Source organism: Podarcis pityusensis (assembly GCF_964106645.2).
Source record: "Podarcis pityusensis genome assembly, chromosome: 7".
In the NCBI taxonomy this organism is placed as follows: domain Eukaryota; kingdom Metazoa; phylum Chordata; class Lepidosauria; order Squamata; family Lacertidae; genus Podarcis; species Podarcis pityusensis.
Genome location: NC_138031.1, coordinates 36,187,663 through 36,204,934, shown reverse-complemented (window position 1 = coordinate 36,204,934; position 17,272 = coordinate 36,187,663). Strand labels below are relative to the sequence as shown.

Here is a 17,272-nt window from a genome sequence, read left to right as displayed (position 1 = left end):
AACAAATCCCAAATAAATGTACACAACACAGAGATGCTTTGAATAAATCCCTCCTCACTTTGGAAATTAAGGAGACCTTAGAAGATAATGTAGCCAAATCTAAAGTTCTTAAGTTAAAAGATCCTTACCTGTAGCAGTGTAATGCTTTCCACTATTATTTTTTAACACATTACTCTTCCATTGAATTATTCCAGCATGGAGAAGTGTGCTTGCCAATATTGACAAAAATGAAAATAGTATTATATAATAAACTTTTTCTGAAGGTTTTAGATGAGAGAGAGAGAGAGAGAGAGAGAGGGAGAGGGAGAGAGGGAGAGGCAGTTTTGGTTGTTTATCAAAATGAGAATTTAGTAAGATGGTTCATGTGAGCCATCTAGTGCCAAACATAAAATAGTACAAGGGTGTTTTGTTGTTTTTTTCTCATTCCAAAGGGTGCATGGGCTCACTGAAACATATCAGGCCAGAAAAGTAGGAAACCATTGTCATAGTCGTCACATTGTTCTGAACTAGTAATGACCTAGTTCTGCACCAATCTGTTATGCATGTGAACTGAAGTCATACTTTATCTCTGGCCTGAAGAAATGCATAGCATTTCAAGCTCCAAATCTTTGATAGGAAATTTGCACAATTAAGGAAGGAAATGCAATATTGGCTTACAAGAACATGGGCAAGATGTGTTTTGCTTGTTCTTAAAATAAAGCAAGAGACTAGTTTCTGTCTCCCTTCTTCATCTTCCTCCTCCCCATTAAAAATCCCCCCCCCATAAAGCCTGGGTTGTGAGGAGGTGTGTGCATCAGCTTTGGATGAATATGGAACCAAAGGGTAGGGACACTTTCTTGGAGATAGTCCTCAGTCCAAGGAAAAGCACACATTTCCCAAAAGAGCCTAGAGCAGATAAACACACAACTCTTCAAAGCCTTTCTCTCTATAGAAGTCTGCTGATGTCAAAGTGCTGTCTCCTCCTCTGGAGGGGGTGGGGTGGGAATCTGCCCCTCCAAAAATGCCTGCTGGATAAGTTCATCCCTTGCCAAGGAGTGTGTTTTCCCCAATACTTCTCCCCACCATTTTCAGGGATACTTTCTATATTCTGCCCCAATGAACTTGATGGAGGCAGTGCTATCTCCATTGACATACATGGGGAAAGAAAGCTAAAGTGAGACTCTGCCTCTGTCTTGAGTCAAAGCGGTCCTTGACTAAAGGGGACTCCTGTCTGAAACAGTCAGAGTCACAACCAGCCTCTACTCCACTCACCCATGTTATAGCTCTGGAAGCAGTGTAAAAAAGGTAAAGGGACCCCTGACCATTAGGTCCAGTCGTGACCGACTCTGGGGTTGCAGCACTCATCTCGCTTTATTGGCCAAGGGAGCCGGCGTACAGCTTCCGGGTCATGTGGTCAGCATGACTAAGCCGCTACTGGTGAACCAGAGCAGCGCACGGAAACGCCGTTTACCTTCCCACTGGAGCGGTACCTATTTATCTACTTGCACTTTGACATGCTTTCGAACTGCTAGGTTGGCAGACGCAGGGACCAAGCAACGGCAGCTCACTCCGTCACGGGGATTCGAACTGCTGACCTTCTGATCAGCAAGCCCTAGGCTCTGTGGTTTAAGCCACAGCGCCACCCGCGTCCCCTGGAAGCAGTGTAGCTCCCCACTAATATAGACCTAGTTAGAGGAGCTGTTGCTACCCAAGAAAAGATACTCTTATATATTTTTAAAGATAAGTAGCTCTCAGCGCAGTGATAAATGCCATTCTTGAAGGTTTGAGAGGAAGCTGGCAACCCCTGCCCTCCCCATCTTGAATCCCTTTCATAGTGAAAATTGTCCATATGGTAAAAATGCTTGACATGAATTACTACCAGCAAGCACTATTGAGTCTGTGGTATTTTCCTTTATTCAACAGCAGGAAGGGTTTGAATAGCAAGTAAGAAGGGCACCTGCTTGGTTTCAAGTGGATAGTTTAATCTCACTACAGTGGTACCTCGGGTTACATACGCTTCAGGTTACAGATTCCGCTAACCCAGAAATAGTACCTCGGGTTAAGAACTTTGCTTCAGGATGAGAACAGAAATTGTGCTCCGGCAGCACGGCAGCAGCAGGAGGCCCCATTAGCTAAAGTGGTGCTTCAGGTTAAGAACAGTTTCAGGTTAAGAATGGACCTCCGGAACGAATTAAGTACTTAACCCGAGGTACCACTGTATTTAACAGGGTTTTTAAAAAAGACAAATATATCCACATTCATTTTTTATTATTTTACATTAGGTTCAATTTTGAGCCCAGCCTATGTGTATATTATCATTTAAGCATTCTAAAAGCAAACAGGTATAGGAAAAGTGCAATGATAAAACATGATCAAAGAGAGAAATAAATAGTCCTATGACTGGTAAAGTCTCATCTGGAATTCACTTCTGGTTGAACATCCCAAAGCCCAAAGGTTGTAAGTATGTGCATATGTCTGCCACATTCAGTTACGGAGAAGGCTAAAAAATGGGCCTCATTAAAGCACAGAGCTTTCCCTTCACACAGTCTATGAAGGGAAACACATGCTCTTGTGGCCATTTGGATCTAGTGCAGAGGCCCAACAATCTCCAAGAACAAAATGGCTTGCATCAGACTTTTCAGCAAAATGGGGCTCAAGACGATGCAGGGAGCAGAATGTCTATGAGCGTTTCAGGCAAGAATTCAGGCTTTCAAACTGGCAAATTGCTTCTGGTATATGAAAATCCTATCTCTGATATTACTTCATCTTGGAATGTTTAATCACAATGCTTAATATAAATATACAGTCGACTGAAATGTACAAATTACAGCTAATAGCACCTGAGCTGCCATCCAAGCAAGAGACACCTGTCATTCAGTCAAATCTGCATGCATTTCTATGTGAACAAACCCAACTGCTCTGCAGAAAACTCTTAGGTCTCAATGTGACACATCACCATCTTAGATGAGGTATTCCCTGTGTGACTTCAAAACTGTTACCAACCACCTGCAGGCTTTTGTAACAAAAACAATGTTTGTAAAAAAAAATCTTATAGGGCAGGTGCCACCTCTTATCCGATCAAGTATTAATATAACTAATCCCATTGTATTAAAGGCTGTTCTCAGTTAGCTGAAAGTAGGCCTCAGTGAACTCAACAGTGCTAACTTTTGAGTAGACGTATGCAGGATTACATCAACTTAGGCAGTTTTACTTAGCACCAGTGCCTAGACTACCCAGAACTGACATAGATCCCATCACATTCAGGTTGGAGAGGCAGCACAGGACCCAATTTGTAAGGAAGCAGTTGGGTAGAAGTGGCACATAGAAGGGCAGCAACAATAATACCAACAAGGCCGGGCGTTAAGGGCCTCTACAGCAATGGTGAAGCTATGTCTCAGTGTGCAGAGGAATTGTGAGGTATTTTAAATTTAAACTTTTACTGGTGTTTAATCCCAGAGGATGGGGTTCTGGTTTCAATTTGCTCTGAATTGCTGCTGTATTTTTATTGTCCTGTAGTTTTTCTTATTGCTGTTTTAATGTATTAAGGTGTTGTTACTTTTTTGTCATACACTGGCTTGGAATGCTACATCAAAGGCTGTATAAAAATCCTTTAAATGAATGTGGCAGGGACCTGTTCAGTGGGAACCCCATGGCTCAAGTTCTCTGAAGAGCAGGAAATAAAACATGTGTTTTTTTAAAAAGGATAACGTTTTTTCAGGGAACATTCGGATTGTTTCCTCAAGTAGACCTTAAGAAGGGAAACAGGAGAGAAGGAGGAATCTTGATCAGTGGCGTGGGTGAGAGTGTCTGATCCAGACCTGGAAAAGCAGCATGATTTAAAGCACAAAGAGAAAGTAAAGGAAGAAACCACAGATTAGTCTATGCTGAATTTGGGGAGCCGGGGGAAAAGGAAAGACAAACAGGAATCCTTTATGTACTTTCAAGGGGAATCCTGTCCTTTATCAAAAGGTTGATACCTGCACATGTTTATATCAAACCAGTAATAATACAGTTTAATATGAACAGAAATAGATTCTCTGATCATAGATGAACATTCATTTGCTTCAAGCCACATGAAGACTGGCATCTTCAATATTTTCAAATAAATAAGGTTTTAAAATTCACACTGGTGCACAAAAAGAGGACTTAACATTTCTCTGTCATGTGGTTTAAAAAGTGCTAGCAGTTACAATTACAAGATCCGTCTGCAAGCTTAGAGCATTTACCGCGCAGCAATGCAGTACATAAGGTGAGGGAAAGCGTCTTAAGTTTCATGGTGTCTGAAAGGTGGGATAGAGTCCTAATAAGTTTCACAAAACTTGTGTAAGGGTTGCAACTGTTGTCCTCACACTGAATTACTAATTTGAGACACATGGACTTCAATGGGGTTTTCAAAGGGGTTCTTGTCGGCTGATTGTGCCACTGCAGAACAAAAAAAAAGTGCAGTTCAACAGAGGACTGGAAAAATTAATTCAGAAGGAGCTTGTAAGCAGTTTTGTCATCTTGGCTCTTCGTAATTCACTGTGTTAGTTTAATCCCGAAAGATGCCACAGCTACATCATTTCTAAGACCGCCTCTCCCCTATTTCTGGCTGGAAATTTAATCAAAGAAATAAGCTTGATCAAAGGAGGAAAATGGCCCTGTGAAAACGGGCTTAAAATTATAGATCAGTGCGTTGGTCTCCTCACTTTTGTTGGCAAAACGGTGGTTGCTCTTCCGGGCTGCAAAACATTGGAGAAATGCGGATTACGTCCATGTTATCAATTGTGAAAGAACAAATTTTGTAAAATGCACTTTAGCAATCCTAGACTAAATGTAAGACTTGGGTCACACAGGGAATTAATGGTCTCATCAGAGGCACTTGCAGGAAGTGCCAGCTACACACAGGGCTCCCTCTCTCTTAGAAGACAACAAAAAATCCCCCCTCCCACTTTTAGGCGCTAATACTTTTTTTTTAAAAAAAGAACATTCTGCTACACAAATGCACATAGGATGTATGTTCTGCTGAAATCAACCTTAAGAAATTAGTCTAAAGATGTTAGGCAGCCACAAGACAATAGTTGAACTTTGCAAAAAATAAATAAATCCCAATATCATTTGTGTCAAGAGGACTACTCTAGGGTAGGGCTGCCATATGTCCAGGTTTTCCCAGACGTTTTTACCAATTTTCAGAAATTCCTCCCTGACACTCTTTTCAAAGGACGAATCCCGGATATGTCTGGAAATCCTGGATCTATGGCAACCCTACGCTAGTGTAGTCCTCTTGACACCAATGATATTGGGATGGAACAAGCAGTCCGAGTACTGCAGCTTTCAATATGCAGCCATCCAGACCAATTTTTTGGTATTTATTAACTTGAATGGCCACCCTATAACTTATGTTCTGTGGGTAGCTCTCAAAAGTTGGAAAAGTAAAACATTATTCAAAACAATGAAAGCGGCATTAATTTTTTGTTCTTTTTCTGGCCTATATATAGTAAAACACAAATCGTAAAGACTAAGAGGCACTGTAAACACTCATGTTGTATAAAAAGGCCTGGGTAATTAAAAGAAAGAGATGGTAAGGATGGCACCAAGCAAGCTTGACTGGGGATGTTGTAAAACCAGCATGTCAAGAGCAAGACAACCCTAGAAGATGCCTGCCTTACTTTACTACTAATCTCAAAAATTATACAGTTCCTTTGACTAGGTCTGTCTGCTCAGTGGTTAAGATCAAAACATTAAGGACTGCATTCAGTGAAGTTCTGTTGGTGCAAGGACACCCCCGTCTGTGCAACAGAACTTACCTGCTCCCTCTCTCAACCCTCCCCACTCTGCCTAAGCTGATCTGGGGTTCCCCCAACCAGGTAGAGGGAGGAGAAAGTCCAGCGAGCAAGTGAAAACATGGGATACGACTCTAATATTGTCCCCCGCATTGTGTGGATAAAAGCTGGCACTGTTTTGTCTAATTTTTCTTTAATCAGAATATGTGGTTGCACTGCCACTAACTATTCCAATTTATATTTTCACAGTTTAGCTGTAAGAAAAAACTGCCACTCAACATACAAGCGTTTCTCCTTTCAGGTGAAATTTCACAACTGCCATCTAAAAACTTTTAATACCTTCACTGACTAAGAAGTCAGCAATGTAGTATGTGACTTTTACAGCTGCCTTGGAATGTGGAATGCCTGTTGAGTTCTTCCATTCATATGGATTTTTTTCTGGATGCCACTGGACGCCGTACACAGGGTATCTGTGAGCTAGAAAATAACCAATTGGTTTCCATCAACTCACACACATAAGACAACAAGTTTCTCTTAAACGTTTGGATGCAGGATTTATAGTTCTAACCAAGATTATAAAGGAATTTCACACAAAATATTACCATTAACAAGCATTTAAATAGAGCTTGGGTTGCGTCCAAAACACTTCATGCATGCTTCCCAAGACAGATGGATGCCGACCAACAACCTTACAAACTCCAAGGTAGGTCAGGGCTATTACCTCCATTTTGCAGGTGGGGGCCCTGAGACAGAATGGCTAGCCACTCAGTGAGTTTGGTGTGGCAGAGGCAATATTCAGGCCCAGAGGGAGAGAAGAGGGGTGGAAGGGTAGAACTGATGGAGCAATGAAAGGAGGAGGAGGAGAAGGAAAGTCCTTTGTAACCCACTGGTTCAGATATCTGGCAAGAGTAACATGTCACACACATAGACACACCCCAGCAACTCACTGGGCTAGGAGGGAGGAGCACGCAGCCCCCCGCCCCCAGGAATGCTGCCCTCAGCAGAAAAGGCTTCTGCACTTCTGATTTACATTACCTTCCATGGTAGATATGAAGCTCACGTTGTTATGAACATTAGTTGTTAAGATCTTATAAAAGTTGCGCAACTTCTCATTATTTGTAAAATTCTGTAAGAGAAAGGTTTTTTTAATTTATATTACAAAATATTCTTTTAGATGGGGCACTTTTATCCTTCTACTAATCCCTCTCCTATTAACATGTGCATCTGTCCTGCTGTTACTATTTACACCTTATCTCTCAGACCTTAGCATGTTGCTTTGTGAGGTCATAGCTGTAGAAGGCAGTTTGGTATATTTTAAATTAATGTTTTACATGCAAACTTTAAAAGTACCTGCACAGAAAGGCTCCAGAAGTGGAAGTTTGATGTCAAGGGTTCAGAAGCCATCAGTTGCAACAAATCAGCAGGAAAATCCTGGAATATTCCGCTGTTTTTGGCATCTTATACCAAAAAAAAAAAAAAAAAAAGGCAAGAAGAGTTAATATTACTATCAGCAGCCTGCCCACTTGTTTAAGGCATGCCTGATCTGCAAGAGCTCAGGTAGCGCTTAGAAAAACTGAACTGATGTCAAATGACACACATACAGACACACACAACAGTCAACAGCAGGTACCACATTGGTATCCTTAGAGGGTACCTTTCAACTCTACAATTCTATGGTTCTATGATAGTGGTGTTTATTTTGTCAGTCTGCATTTCTTAGTGCAGAAAGTATTGATGTGATTTCTAGAGATCTTTCCTATTCTACTTAATTCAAGAGGGTCCTGGAAGCTTCTGTGTGAAAGAAACAAGCAGAAGGTTCATGACGTTCCTTCAGAGACGCTGAGTACAGCTGGCTTAAACTGCTTCTGTTATCTCTTCCGTCAAGGTCTGCTGACTATAAAAATAGGCCAGAGGGAAGCGTGGGTTTTGCTTTTCTCTTTCTTTCTCTTTTCCTGGTGTGGTGTTCTGTATAGAGTTATTGTAAGTTTAAGTTAAGTCTGCTGCAACTGGATTTCTTATGGACAGTGCCAATCCTGAATGTATTGGATTTGTGACCATTATGCTCATTTGCCTTCAGTAGCAGTAAAGCTCTGTTGGATGAAATATTAATTGCCTCTGGTCTATTTTTTAGGAATCCTGCAACATGTTTAAGTTTTTACTCTGCTGACTATAAACTGGAATCTACTCTGGATCAATATTGAGAAAAAATTCCACAACATATTTTGCTCTAGGAGACTTAGTTTGGACAGTATCAAGTAAACATCCAGAGTTAATGCAAAATACATTGCTTTTGTTAAATGAGCGACCATAGCCGCTAGCTAGAAGGCCATGAAAATTTGTGTCCTGGGCTTTTTATACTTGTCTACCCATGTACTGTCTGGAACCAAAGTGGTACATTGGTTCCCAGATGTGAAATATTTTGATATTATTTTCAACTCTCCCTCCCCATTACATAGAATCCTTTATCTAAGTATAAAACATAAAACAAACTTCATGAAAAAACTCTGTAAGCATTGTGTTGAACCAAAGGTGAATTGTTCCAGAAACTTTGCTAACTCCATCTTGATAGTCAAGATAACACCACAATTAATTGGCTGTTGTTGCGGCAACAAGTTCATATAGTCAAACCTCGGATCCCAAACGCCTCTGTTTTGGAATGTTACAGCTCCTGAATGCCAAAAACCCGGAAGTAAATGCTCCGGTTTTTGAACAATTTCAGAAGCCGAACATCTGACGCAGCTTCTGCTTGAGTTCAGGAAGCTCCTGCAACCAAATGGAAGCCGCACCTCGGTTGTCAAACATTTCAGAAGCTGAACGTGCTTCCTGAACGGATTACATTTGACAACGGAGGTTTGACTCTATATGTTTATATCCATTTGCTTTGATATAAGCTAGATGTTATCGTCATCTGTAGGCCTCGGGTGCTGGGCTCTGAGCCCAGAACGGGGAGCTGTCTGTAAGGTTTGGGCATTTGCCATTTTTGCCCTCACCTGGGCAGGTGAAGCAGTGGAAGTCGTAGGAAAAGGGACGTATGCTGCTTTGTTTATAAATTATGAATGTTTGCTTGGGCACAGACAAGTCATCTCCTTGCTGCAGAATCCGTCCTGCATCTGGCAAAGGCTAGGAGAACTGGCAGGCTGATTTGCTGTAAGTCTACACCTTCTCTAATAAAGCACTAGAACTGATCACTCCAGCATTTTTGGCATCGTCCTTTGGTACACCTGCACCCAGCCACTCCCATGAGTCCTCCTTTGTGCCAGTGGTTCAGGGCAAGCATCCCTTGTTTTTGGTTTAATACAAAGCAAATGCTACCCAATCTGCTAAATAATGTATTCAGAGTCATATTCTGGGTCATATTCACTTTAGTGGAATGCATTATGACGCATAGATTCAGGATTAACTCAGCAAGATGACAAGCCACCTATTAATTGCTGGAAGAAGAGCCACACCAGGATTTGGCTTAGGACCTTTCAATGACACAGACTCTTATCTAAGAACATCAGCCCAGCTTGTTTTCCTGCATTGGCCAATCAGATGCCTCTGGGAATCCCACAAGCAGGGCATTGAGGGCAGCAGCTCTCCCGCTATTGTTCCCCAGGAACAGGAATTCAGAGGAATTCAGAACCTGGAGGTGGCACAGCATATAGCCATCAGGGCCAGTAGCCATTTCCTTATTAACACATTAGTGCAATCCAGCATCAGCCACACTGTATCCCATTTGCAATTAATGGAGGTGGGCTAACCATGTTGCAGGGCTGCAAGGAAAGAGCTGTGTTTATTTTAGTAGCAGGGGCAGGAAGGGGTATCCTACTGGGCTCCAGGACAGAGGAGAACTCAGGCTTCAAATAAACACAGGCTGAAAAATGGTGGGGAATGCTCAGCATCTAAATGTAGTTGTTTAAGGCAATTAAAAACAGTAAGGCTTTTCAGAAATTCATAATCATTCCTCTAATCACTGACAGCATTACAGGCACTGTCCACAACACTTGCGCCCGCATGTTCCCTTGCGCTTTGCAATGCTCAGAACTGTAATAGAAGCACCACTTTTCAGTGGGGGGGAGGGGAGGGGAGTTGCAATGTGAAGGTTAGAAAAAAGCAATATTCCTTCCTTAAAATGCAAGAGCTTAAGGGCGTTTCTTTTGTGGTCAACAAGTAGGAACCATGGGTTTAACCATACCAAAAATGTTCTGGAAAAACCCTCACTGACTGCTAATTTCCTGCTTTGCATAATGATTGCTGACTTCCTGCTTTGAAGGAAGATGACCCACCCACTATGTAACATCATAGGTCAGTGCCAACAAAAGTGGTGCTGCCATGTGAAAATTAAATATTTGGACATTTTGCTTATAACCAGATTCAGGTGTGATCTGTAGCATTCCAGATAAAGAGTCCCCACTCCCAGTTCACTGTAATTTTCAAACAGAGGCTCAAGAAGTAACAGCATCCCACACATTATGAAACTCTTAATTTCCACTGCTGCTCTAAACAGCTAGCAAGTGTCATCATTAGCTCTAAGGAGACAGAGCCATTACTCTGGTGTTGGGGCTCCATCCCAGCAGTGGAGAACTTGTGGCCTTTCAAGTGTTGTCAAACTCCCACCAGCCCCAGACAGCATGTCTAACAGCCAAATATTATGGGAGCTGTAATTCAGCAACATCCAGAAGGCCACAAGTTCTCGACCCTTTTCCTATCCTTTTCTTACAGTCCCCTAAAACTCATTATACAGCATAGCTGAACCAACAGCAACAGTCTGTTTCAGCAGAGTTCATGGAGCCAGACTACAATACCAAAGAAGGGACTCTTTCACCAGACCCTGTATTCTACTACGGATCTCCAGCGCAGCACAGTATCTGGCCTCTCAAACTTATGAGATAGAAGACTAAACATCTCCAGGACCTCAAAGCTCAATGCATTCTCAAAGTCATTATTTCACTTTGACTTGCAGAATTTATTATCACCGCCCCGCCCCCCCGTCATAAGTCTTCTGTGAACTGAAACTCTTGAGTTTTTACCTGGAGTAAAGTTCAGCGGCAATGCAAAGCCATCCGTATTAGTCCAGGTGAGCAGGTCTTCCCCGCAAGTGAGGACGCTAAGCAGCTGGTGTCCCAGGCATGTCCCCCATACAGGAAAATAGTCCCCTCTATCATTAGCCTGGAAACAACAATAAGAGGGAGAAATCAATAGCTACAGATCCTAGACATTTATATTCCCCATTATTTAACTACCTAGGAAGACAGCAGGATAGTTCCTTAGATTTCCTAATGTGCCCCCAGGTCTCAGAGGGGTTGGGGACTCCCCATACATCACCAGGATAGAAACTGGGGCAGCTCAGTTGGTAGAGCATGAGGCTCTTAATCTCAAGGTTGTGGGTTCAAGCCCACGTTGGGCAAAAGATTCCTGCATTGCAGGGGGTTGGACTAGATGACCCTAGATGATTCTATTTACATCTTACAGCCTAGTCCCAAAATCATGCACATAAAGATAAGGCAGAGTTGTATGACTACCCATATGCCAGCTAGAAAGGTGTGAAAATAAGAGGCACCAACAACTGTCATTCCTCAACATTGCCAACGCCCCAATGCAAAAATATTGGCATGCTCCAATATTTACCTCTAGTGCTTTATTGTAGAATATCTTTGCAACTCTGGCAAATTCAGAAGTCTCAAGGCTAACACCACCTCCGGGATAGAGAATCCTAAGCAAACAAAATGACAACACTTTCATCAGCAGCAATGAACTGCCGATTGGTCACACAAAGGTAACATGGATAAACCTGGATTGTAATCACGGAAGGATCTGCAATACAATCTTTAAAGAAAAAGTGATATACTCAAGTACTATAAGGAAGGGTTGTTCAGACCGTCATCATGGAACACGGTGGGAGGAGCAGGAAGATAGTAGTTGGAAATAAAAACCTCAATTTCCAAGTGGTAAATTAAGTTAAGTCCAATTGCGAACGACTCTGGGGTTGCAGCGCTCATCTTGCTTTACTGGCAGAGGGAGTCAACGTTTGTCCACAGACAGTTTTTCCTGGCTAAGTGGCCAGCATGACTAAGCTGCTTCTGGCGAAACCAGAGCAGTGCACGGAAACACCGTTTACCTTTCTGCCAGAGCGGTACCTATTTATCTACTTGCACTTTGATGTGCTTTCGAACTGCTAGGTTGGCAGGAGCTGGGACCGAGCAAGGGGAGCTCACCCCATTGTGGGGATTTGAACCGCCAACCTTCTGACCGGCAAGCCCTAGGCTCAGTGGTTTACACCACAGTGATGCGAACTCCATTATTGCATGAGCATTTTTCCATAACCACATTTGTTTTTCAAATGGTTGTTACCTGTAATGAGATCACCGATGATGAAAGGTAGGTTGGAAATTGTGTAAATAAAAAATAAAAATCAAGTGGCTAGCAGCTGTGAATGCCAAATAAGCTCAAATAAATTTGTGTGGAATATGTAGGCAAATATGCACTTTTCATTAGAGGAAGTATCACCCAGGATTCTGTTTAATACGCCTTTTGACAAGAAACCAATGTTAAATGTATATGCTATGCCTGCCACAATAACGATTTGTTCTGTTTATTTTCATTTCAGCTGGTCTCTTATTCTGGTACTGACAGCCCCACATTTTTGCTAGGAAATGCTAGGAACTGCACACTCAGGTTATAGAATACACAGAATTATCACCAAGCAGAGCACAAAAAAACCACCATTACAGACACTATTATCAGTACACTATTATCTTGACATCTTTTTCATTATCTATTAACTTCTGTAACACTTTGCATATGTCAATGTACTTTACAAACCTTATCATCTTCCCAACAGCCTTTCAAGGTAAACTGCTGAGCAACAGACACCCAATGAGATTCAAGGCCTGATAGAAATTGGAACCTGAGTCTCTGATATCGTCTCAGTTGCCTTCCTTCCACTTCACTGCTCTTCACTTTTACTACCAGTAGCAACAAAACAGATGTTCATTAGGACGCTTACCCATTGATAGAATTGAAAATCTTATCATATTCTTCATCTGAACGATTCAGTCTGGAGGAATTAAAAGGAAATGAAAAGTTGCATTAGAAATGTATAGCTTCCCTGCATCAGTTTAGAATAGTTTTTAGTACAGTACCTAAAAGGTTAACGCCAATTTCCTGTGCTACAATTTAAATTCATGTTAAGTCGGTCCCTAGTGCAGACTTCCTGGAAAGTGTCATTAATCAGTCACATCTATGTCCTCTAAGCACCTCACGGCAGTTTACACATTTCCCCTAATCTTCACAACAACTTTGCAAAGTAGGTTAAGGTGACAGGTTGTGACTGGTCACCAGGTGAACTTCATGGCTAAGTAGAATTTTGAACCTGGATCTTTCCAGTCCTAGTCTAACTCTTGAACCGCTACAATGCAATTGATTCACAAAGACACCCATACTGAAGAGTGCTAATCTGCTTCTACCCTAAAGACTGGCAAATATTGTCCTGAGAAAATTTCTACTTTGCACTGCAGGATGTGAGCACATTATTCACACAAGCTTACCTGATTGGTACTACCCGGGCTCCAGCAGATTCAATAAACTTCACATATGAAGCCCCAATGTAAGAACTTCCAAATTTTTGGAAGCTTTTAAAGTCAGTTTCCTGTGCTAATATTCCTAGAAAGATCCAGAGGAAAAAAGTTAGGCATCAGTGAGGTCACAGGAAAAACTGAGATGCCGCTGATAAACTAGCAGTAGGTGGAGTGTGATGATTAATTTAATATTATCTATATTTGAATCCAAGAAAGAACATGGTGTCTTATAACATCACAATGACAATCCAGCAGCAGCAGCGGGGTAATTACTTGTTCAGATGGTGTTAAACACAACTATATTTAAGATTGGTTTGCATGTTACTCATTTTATACTCAGAAAACATTTATGTGAAAGCAGGAGTAGATTCCTTTTGTAAACTCCTTTGGGGGGGTTGTTTTTGTTTTTTACAAGCAAACAGTATAGAAATGATATGATATAAATAAATTACATACATGAAAATTGCATGTATGTCTCACTATGCGTTTGAGGAAGTACACCCTGAAAATCTGTGATAATCAGACATGACTGTCTACAAATGGATTTCATGCTACGCTTAAATACTTTCTATATGAAATATGGAATAGCCTGTAAGTCAAAGGTCTGCTATATTATCATGAAAGCAAATTTTTCATACCATATTTTAAAGTACCTGCATTATCCTTTTTAAACTGACTTGTTGAAATACAATACACTTTTGACCGCTTGAGTGCTTCACAATTTGACGCACACAGCTGAATGCTTAGATCCAGACAACAGACAAGTTCCAGTAAGCATCCGATCACACTCTCTATATCAGAAATATGTTTTTTTTAAAGGAATTTAGAACCAGCTTTCCAAAAGTTCACAACCCAGGCACAGCAGAACATGATACCAATAAGTTATGCAATGCTGTCAACAAGACCCATTGCACCACAATTGGGAGGGGGGGAGGTTGAGGCATTCCAGGTTGCCAGCTCATCAACTTGGTGTTGAACAAGCACTTCTTCCTTCTGGAATCGAACAACAAAATGAGGAGGAGGAGAAGGTGGTGGTGGTGTGCGTGTGTTTTACAGAAACCTTAGAACGAGGAACTTTATAAATTTATGGGTAGTCACACTCTCTCCAAAAATCACTGTTACTGACATAGTTTCCATCAGGGAGTATAGAACAGGGATGGGCAGACTTTAAGTTTGTTAGATCTACTTTGCTTTTTGCTAGAATCCCTATATATACCACAGAGCAGATCTGCCCCTAAAGTCAGGCACTGAAGACTCTGAATGAGTGTTCAGGGTGCCTCCAGTAACATTTTAAGCCCAGGAATTTGTTCTAAGTACCAGAACTGAACTGAGTTCACCGTCCTTTTGTGCAGTCCTTTTCCACCCGATTAGCTTCCTACTTTTCAGCTAGTCAATCTGTTGCTCTTGTAAAACAATTGAGGAGTCAGAATCCTTACCAATCTACTTACTGCAAATCTTCTGGATATCTGCTACATACCCTCTGCCAACAATCCATCACAAATCAAAATAAATAAAAGTCGCTAAAAGATGGATTTTCAACACACAAACTTTGCTTAGTCCAAAACATATGGAGGACAGCCAATTGATAAAGGCCTCATTAAAGATAGTGAGCCTCTTTCAGAAATGGCATTCTTAGTGTTGTTTCAAGATTTCTACAGAGGTACATTTCCCCCAGTAACAGGTGATGTCTGGGTGAATGTGTTGTCTTTCGCTACTTGCACAGATAGGCTAAAATCATTATTACATCGATCGAAATATTTTGAAGACATAACCCTGTGCAATTTCTCTAGCAGCTGCTGCTAATGAATTCACTGGGGTGGCTTACTTCCAAGTAAACATACCTATAGGAACAGGCTGTCAACCACGGGTACACATGAATTCTTGTACCCCCTGAAATGAAGACGCTGGAAATGGCAGGAAAAATAAAAAAGTATTCTAGAAGCTACAGTTGCCCCAGACACCTGAAAGATTCCATGTTTACTTGCTTGTTTTAATCTACCAGTGAAGTCTCGCCAGTGACAGGTGAATACTGATTGATCTCGAACCAACTGCGACAAGGCGGCACCTTGCGGATCTTCCTACTCAAGCCTAGGTCATTTGCTTGGAAAGAAGCACTGCATTTAAGAGCCGGGATTCGTGGAAGACTTCATCCGAAACAACTGGGGTGATAAGAATCAAGTGCGAAAGAGCCACCTGGTCTCAAAAATAATCCCCTCGGGTGATCCCAGTGCAAGCATAACATTATTTTTTAAAAGCAGAAGTTGGATGCTCATCTGTCATTCATGCTTTAGTTGGTCCCTTCCAACTCTACAATTCTATGATTTAAAGGTGCCCGACCCACCGAGCTAAAGGAGGGAGGGAGACTTTTTGCATTTCTTTTATTCCCCCCCCCCCTCTCTCCTCTTGCCCTCGTCCACGTTCCCTGGCAACAGGACTCTTTCTCTGGCTCTTTGGAGAATCCCGGGGGTCCCCCCTTACAAGCGCAGAGCGCGGCGACTCACCGATGATGGGTCTCTCGTTGATGATGGCTTTCTCGTTCGCGCCCTGCAGCGGGAAGGGCAGCGCGGCGCCGCAGAAGAGGCCCAGGAGGTAGCAGGCGCCCAGCGCGCGCCCGAGTCCCACCCAGCTCGCCATGTCCGCCCGCAGCATTCGGCGACCCGAGCCAGGCTCTGCGCGCGACGCCCGTCTTATGGCGCGCGCCTCTGCCGAACGCTCAGTCCCGGCGCCGAGCGGCTTTGCAACGCCGTCCAATCAGGGCGCATCTCGGCTGGGCGGCCGCGGCATTCTGGGAAATGTAGTCCTCGGGCAGCCGCGCTTCTTCGCAGCTGCGCCTTTTCTTCCTCGTTCCTTCTTTGCCGGCAACGCAAAAAGAGGCGGAGGAGGAAGAGCTGCTGGAAATGCCCGCGTGGGCATCGGGCATCGCGCGCGGGAGATTTAGGCCGGGTGGGGTTGTTGGAGTCAAGATTTTATTTTGTTTATGTCCATCTTGCTGTTCGTGATATTAAACTACTCTTTATAGATCTCGTTATAACTTGTGTGGGGATTGCTTAATTTCGTTGTGGGCGCTTTGATACGGTTTCTTATGAGTGCATTTGGGTAATTATGTAAATATTACCATGTCGTAAGCCGCCTCGAGCATGGTTTTTAACTATGGAAAGGCAGCATGCAAATGACGATATCTAGGGAGGTTTCTAGGCAGCCAGTAAGAAAATCGCGTAGGAATAAAGGGCAGTTCTGCCCAACAAACTTCTTTGACATTTATTTGGCTTAGTACTACAGCCTAGCAAACTGGCCATTGTGTCATAAATGGTGTAGCACACCTATAACGAATGATGAATTTTAATAATCACCATTTGGGTGTGTCAGTGTTTATTCATATTTAGAAATAGTTCCTTGAAGACACAGTAGCGCTGCTGTTTTCGGTGGAAGCAGTGTGTTCGATTTGTGTTTGTACTGTATAATGTACAGAGAGAAGCAATAAATGGACTGTTTCCCCAATAGAAGGACATAAGAAGTAATATCCACCTAGACCTGTATTGGAACTGATGCTTCTTCACTTGTTCATAAATGATATGGGATCAAGGGAAGCGGCGTGGGATCCAAGATTGCTTAACTCAGCACTGTAAAAAATGGGGACTGTAAAGAGCTCCAAAAGCGTAACTCCAAACTGAGTGAATGAGCAATAAAATGCCAAGTGAAGCTCAGTGTAAGTGTAAAATGACACAATGGGGCAAAAAGTCACATGTATGCTTACGGGGTCTGAGCTGGTGGAGACTGACCAGGAAAAAGACCTTGGGGTTGTGTTGCATAGCTGATCAAAACTTTTAAGTCACTGTATGGTAGGTGTGAAAAATGCACATTCCATGTTAGGCGTCATTAGGAAAGAAATTTAAAATAAAGCTGGCAATATTATATTACCTTTATACGAATCCATGGGGTGAACACACTTGGGAGTACTTGGCAGAATTCCAG

The 17,272-nt window shown here is 42.3% G+C and overlaps 1 protein-coding gene across 1 annotated transcript; it reads right to left on the bottom strand.

Moving 5' to 3' along the window:
* Positions 1 to 1,870: 1,870 nt before the first annotated feature.
* Positions 1,871 to 16,516, bottom strand: GGH (gamma-glutamyl hydrolase). The gene is made up of 9 exons (XM_081014042.1): positions 15,802 to 16,516; positions 13,271 to 13,385; positions 12,730 to 12,780; positions 11,352 to 11,436; positions 10,754 to 10,892; positions 7,092 to 7,198; positions 6,777 to 6,867; positions 6,081 to 6,218; positions 1,871 to 4,700 (listed from the first exon to the last, which is right to left on the bottom strand). Exons 1-9 carry the CDS (start codon positions 15,947 to 15,949, stop codon positions 4,579 to 4,581), a joined length of 996 nt encoding a protein of 331 aa, XP_080870168.1. The 5' UTR covers positions 15,950 to 16,516; the 3' UTR covers positions 1,871 to 4,578.
* Positions 16,517 to 17,272: the final 756 nt, after the last annotated feature.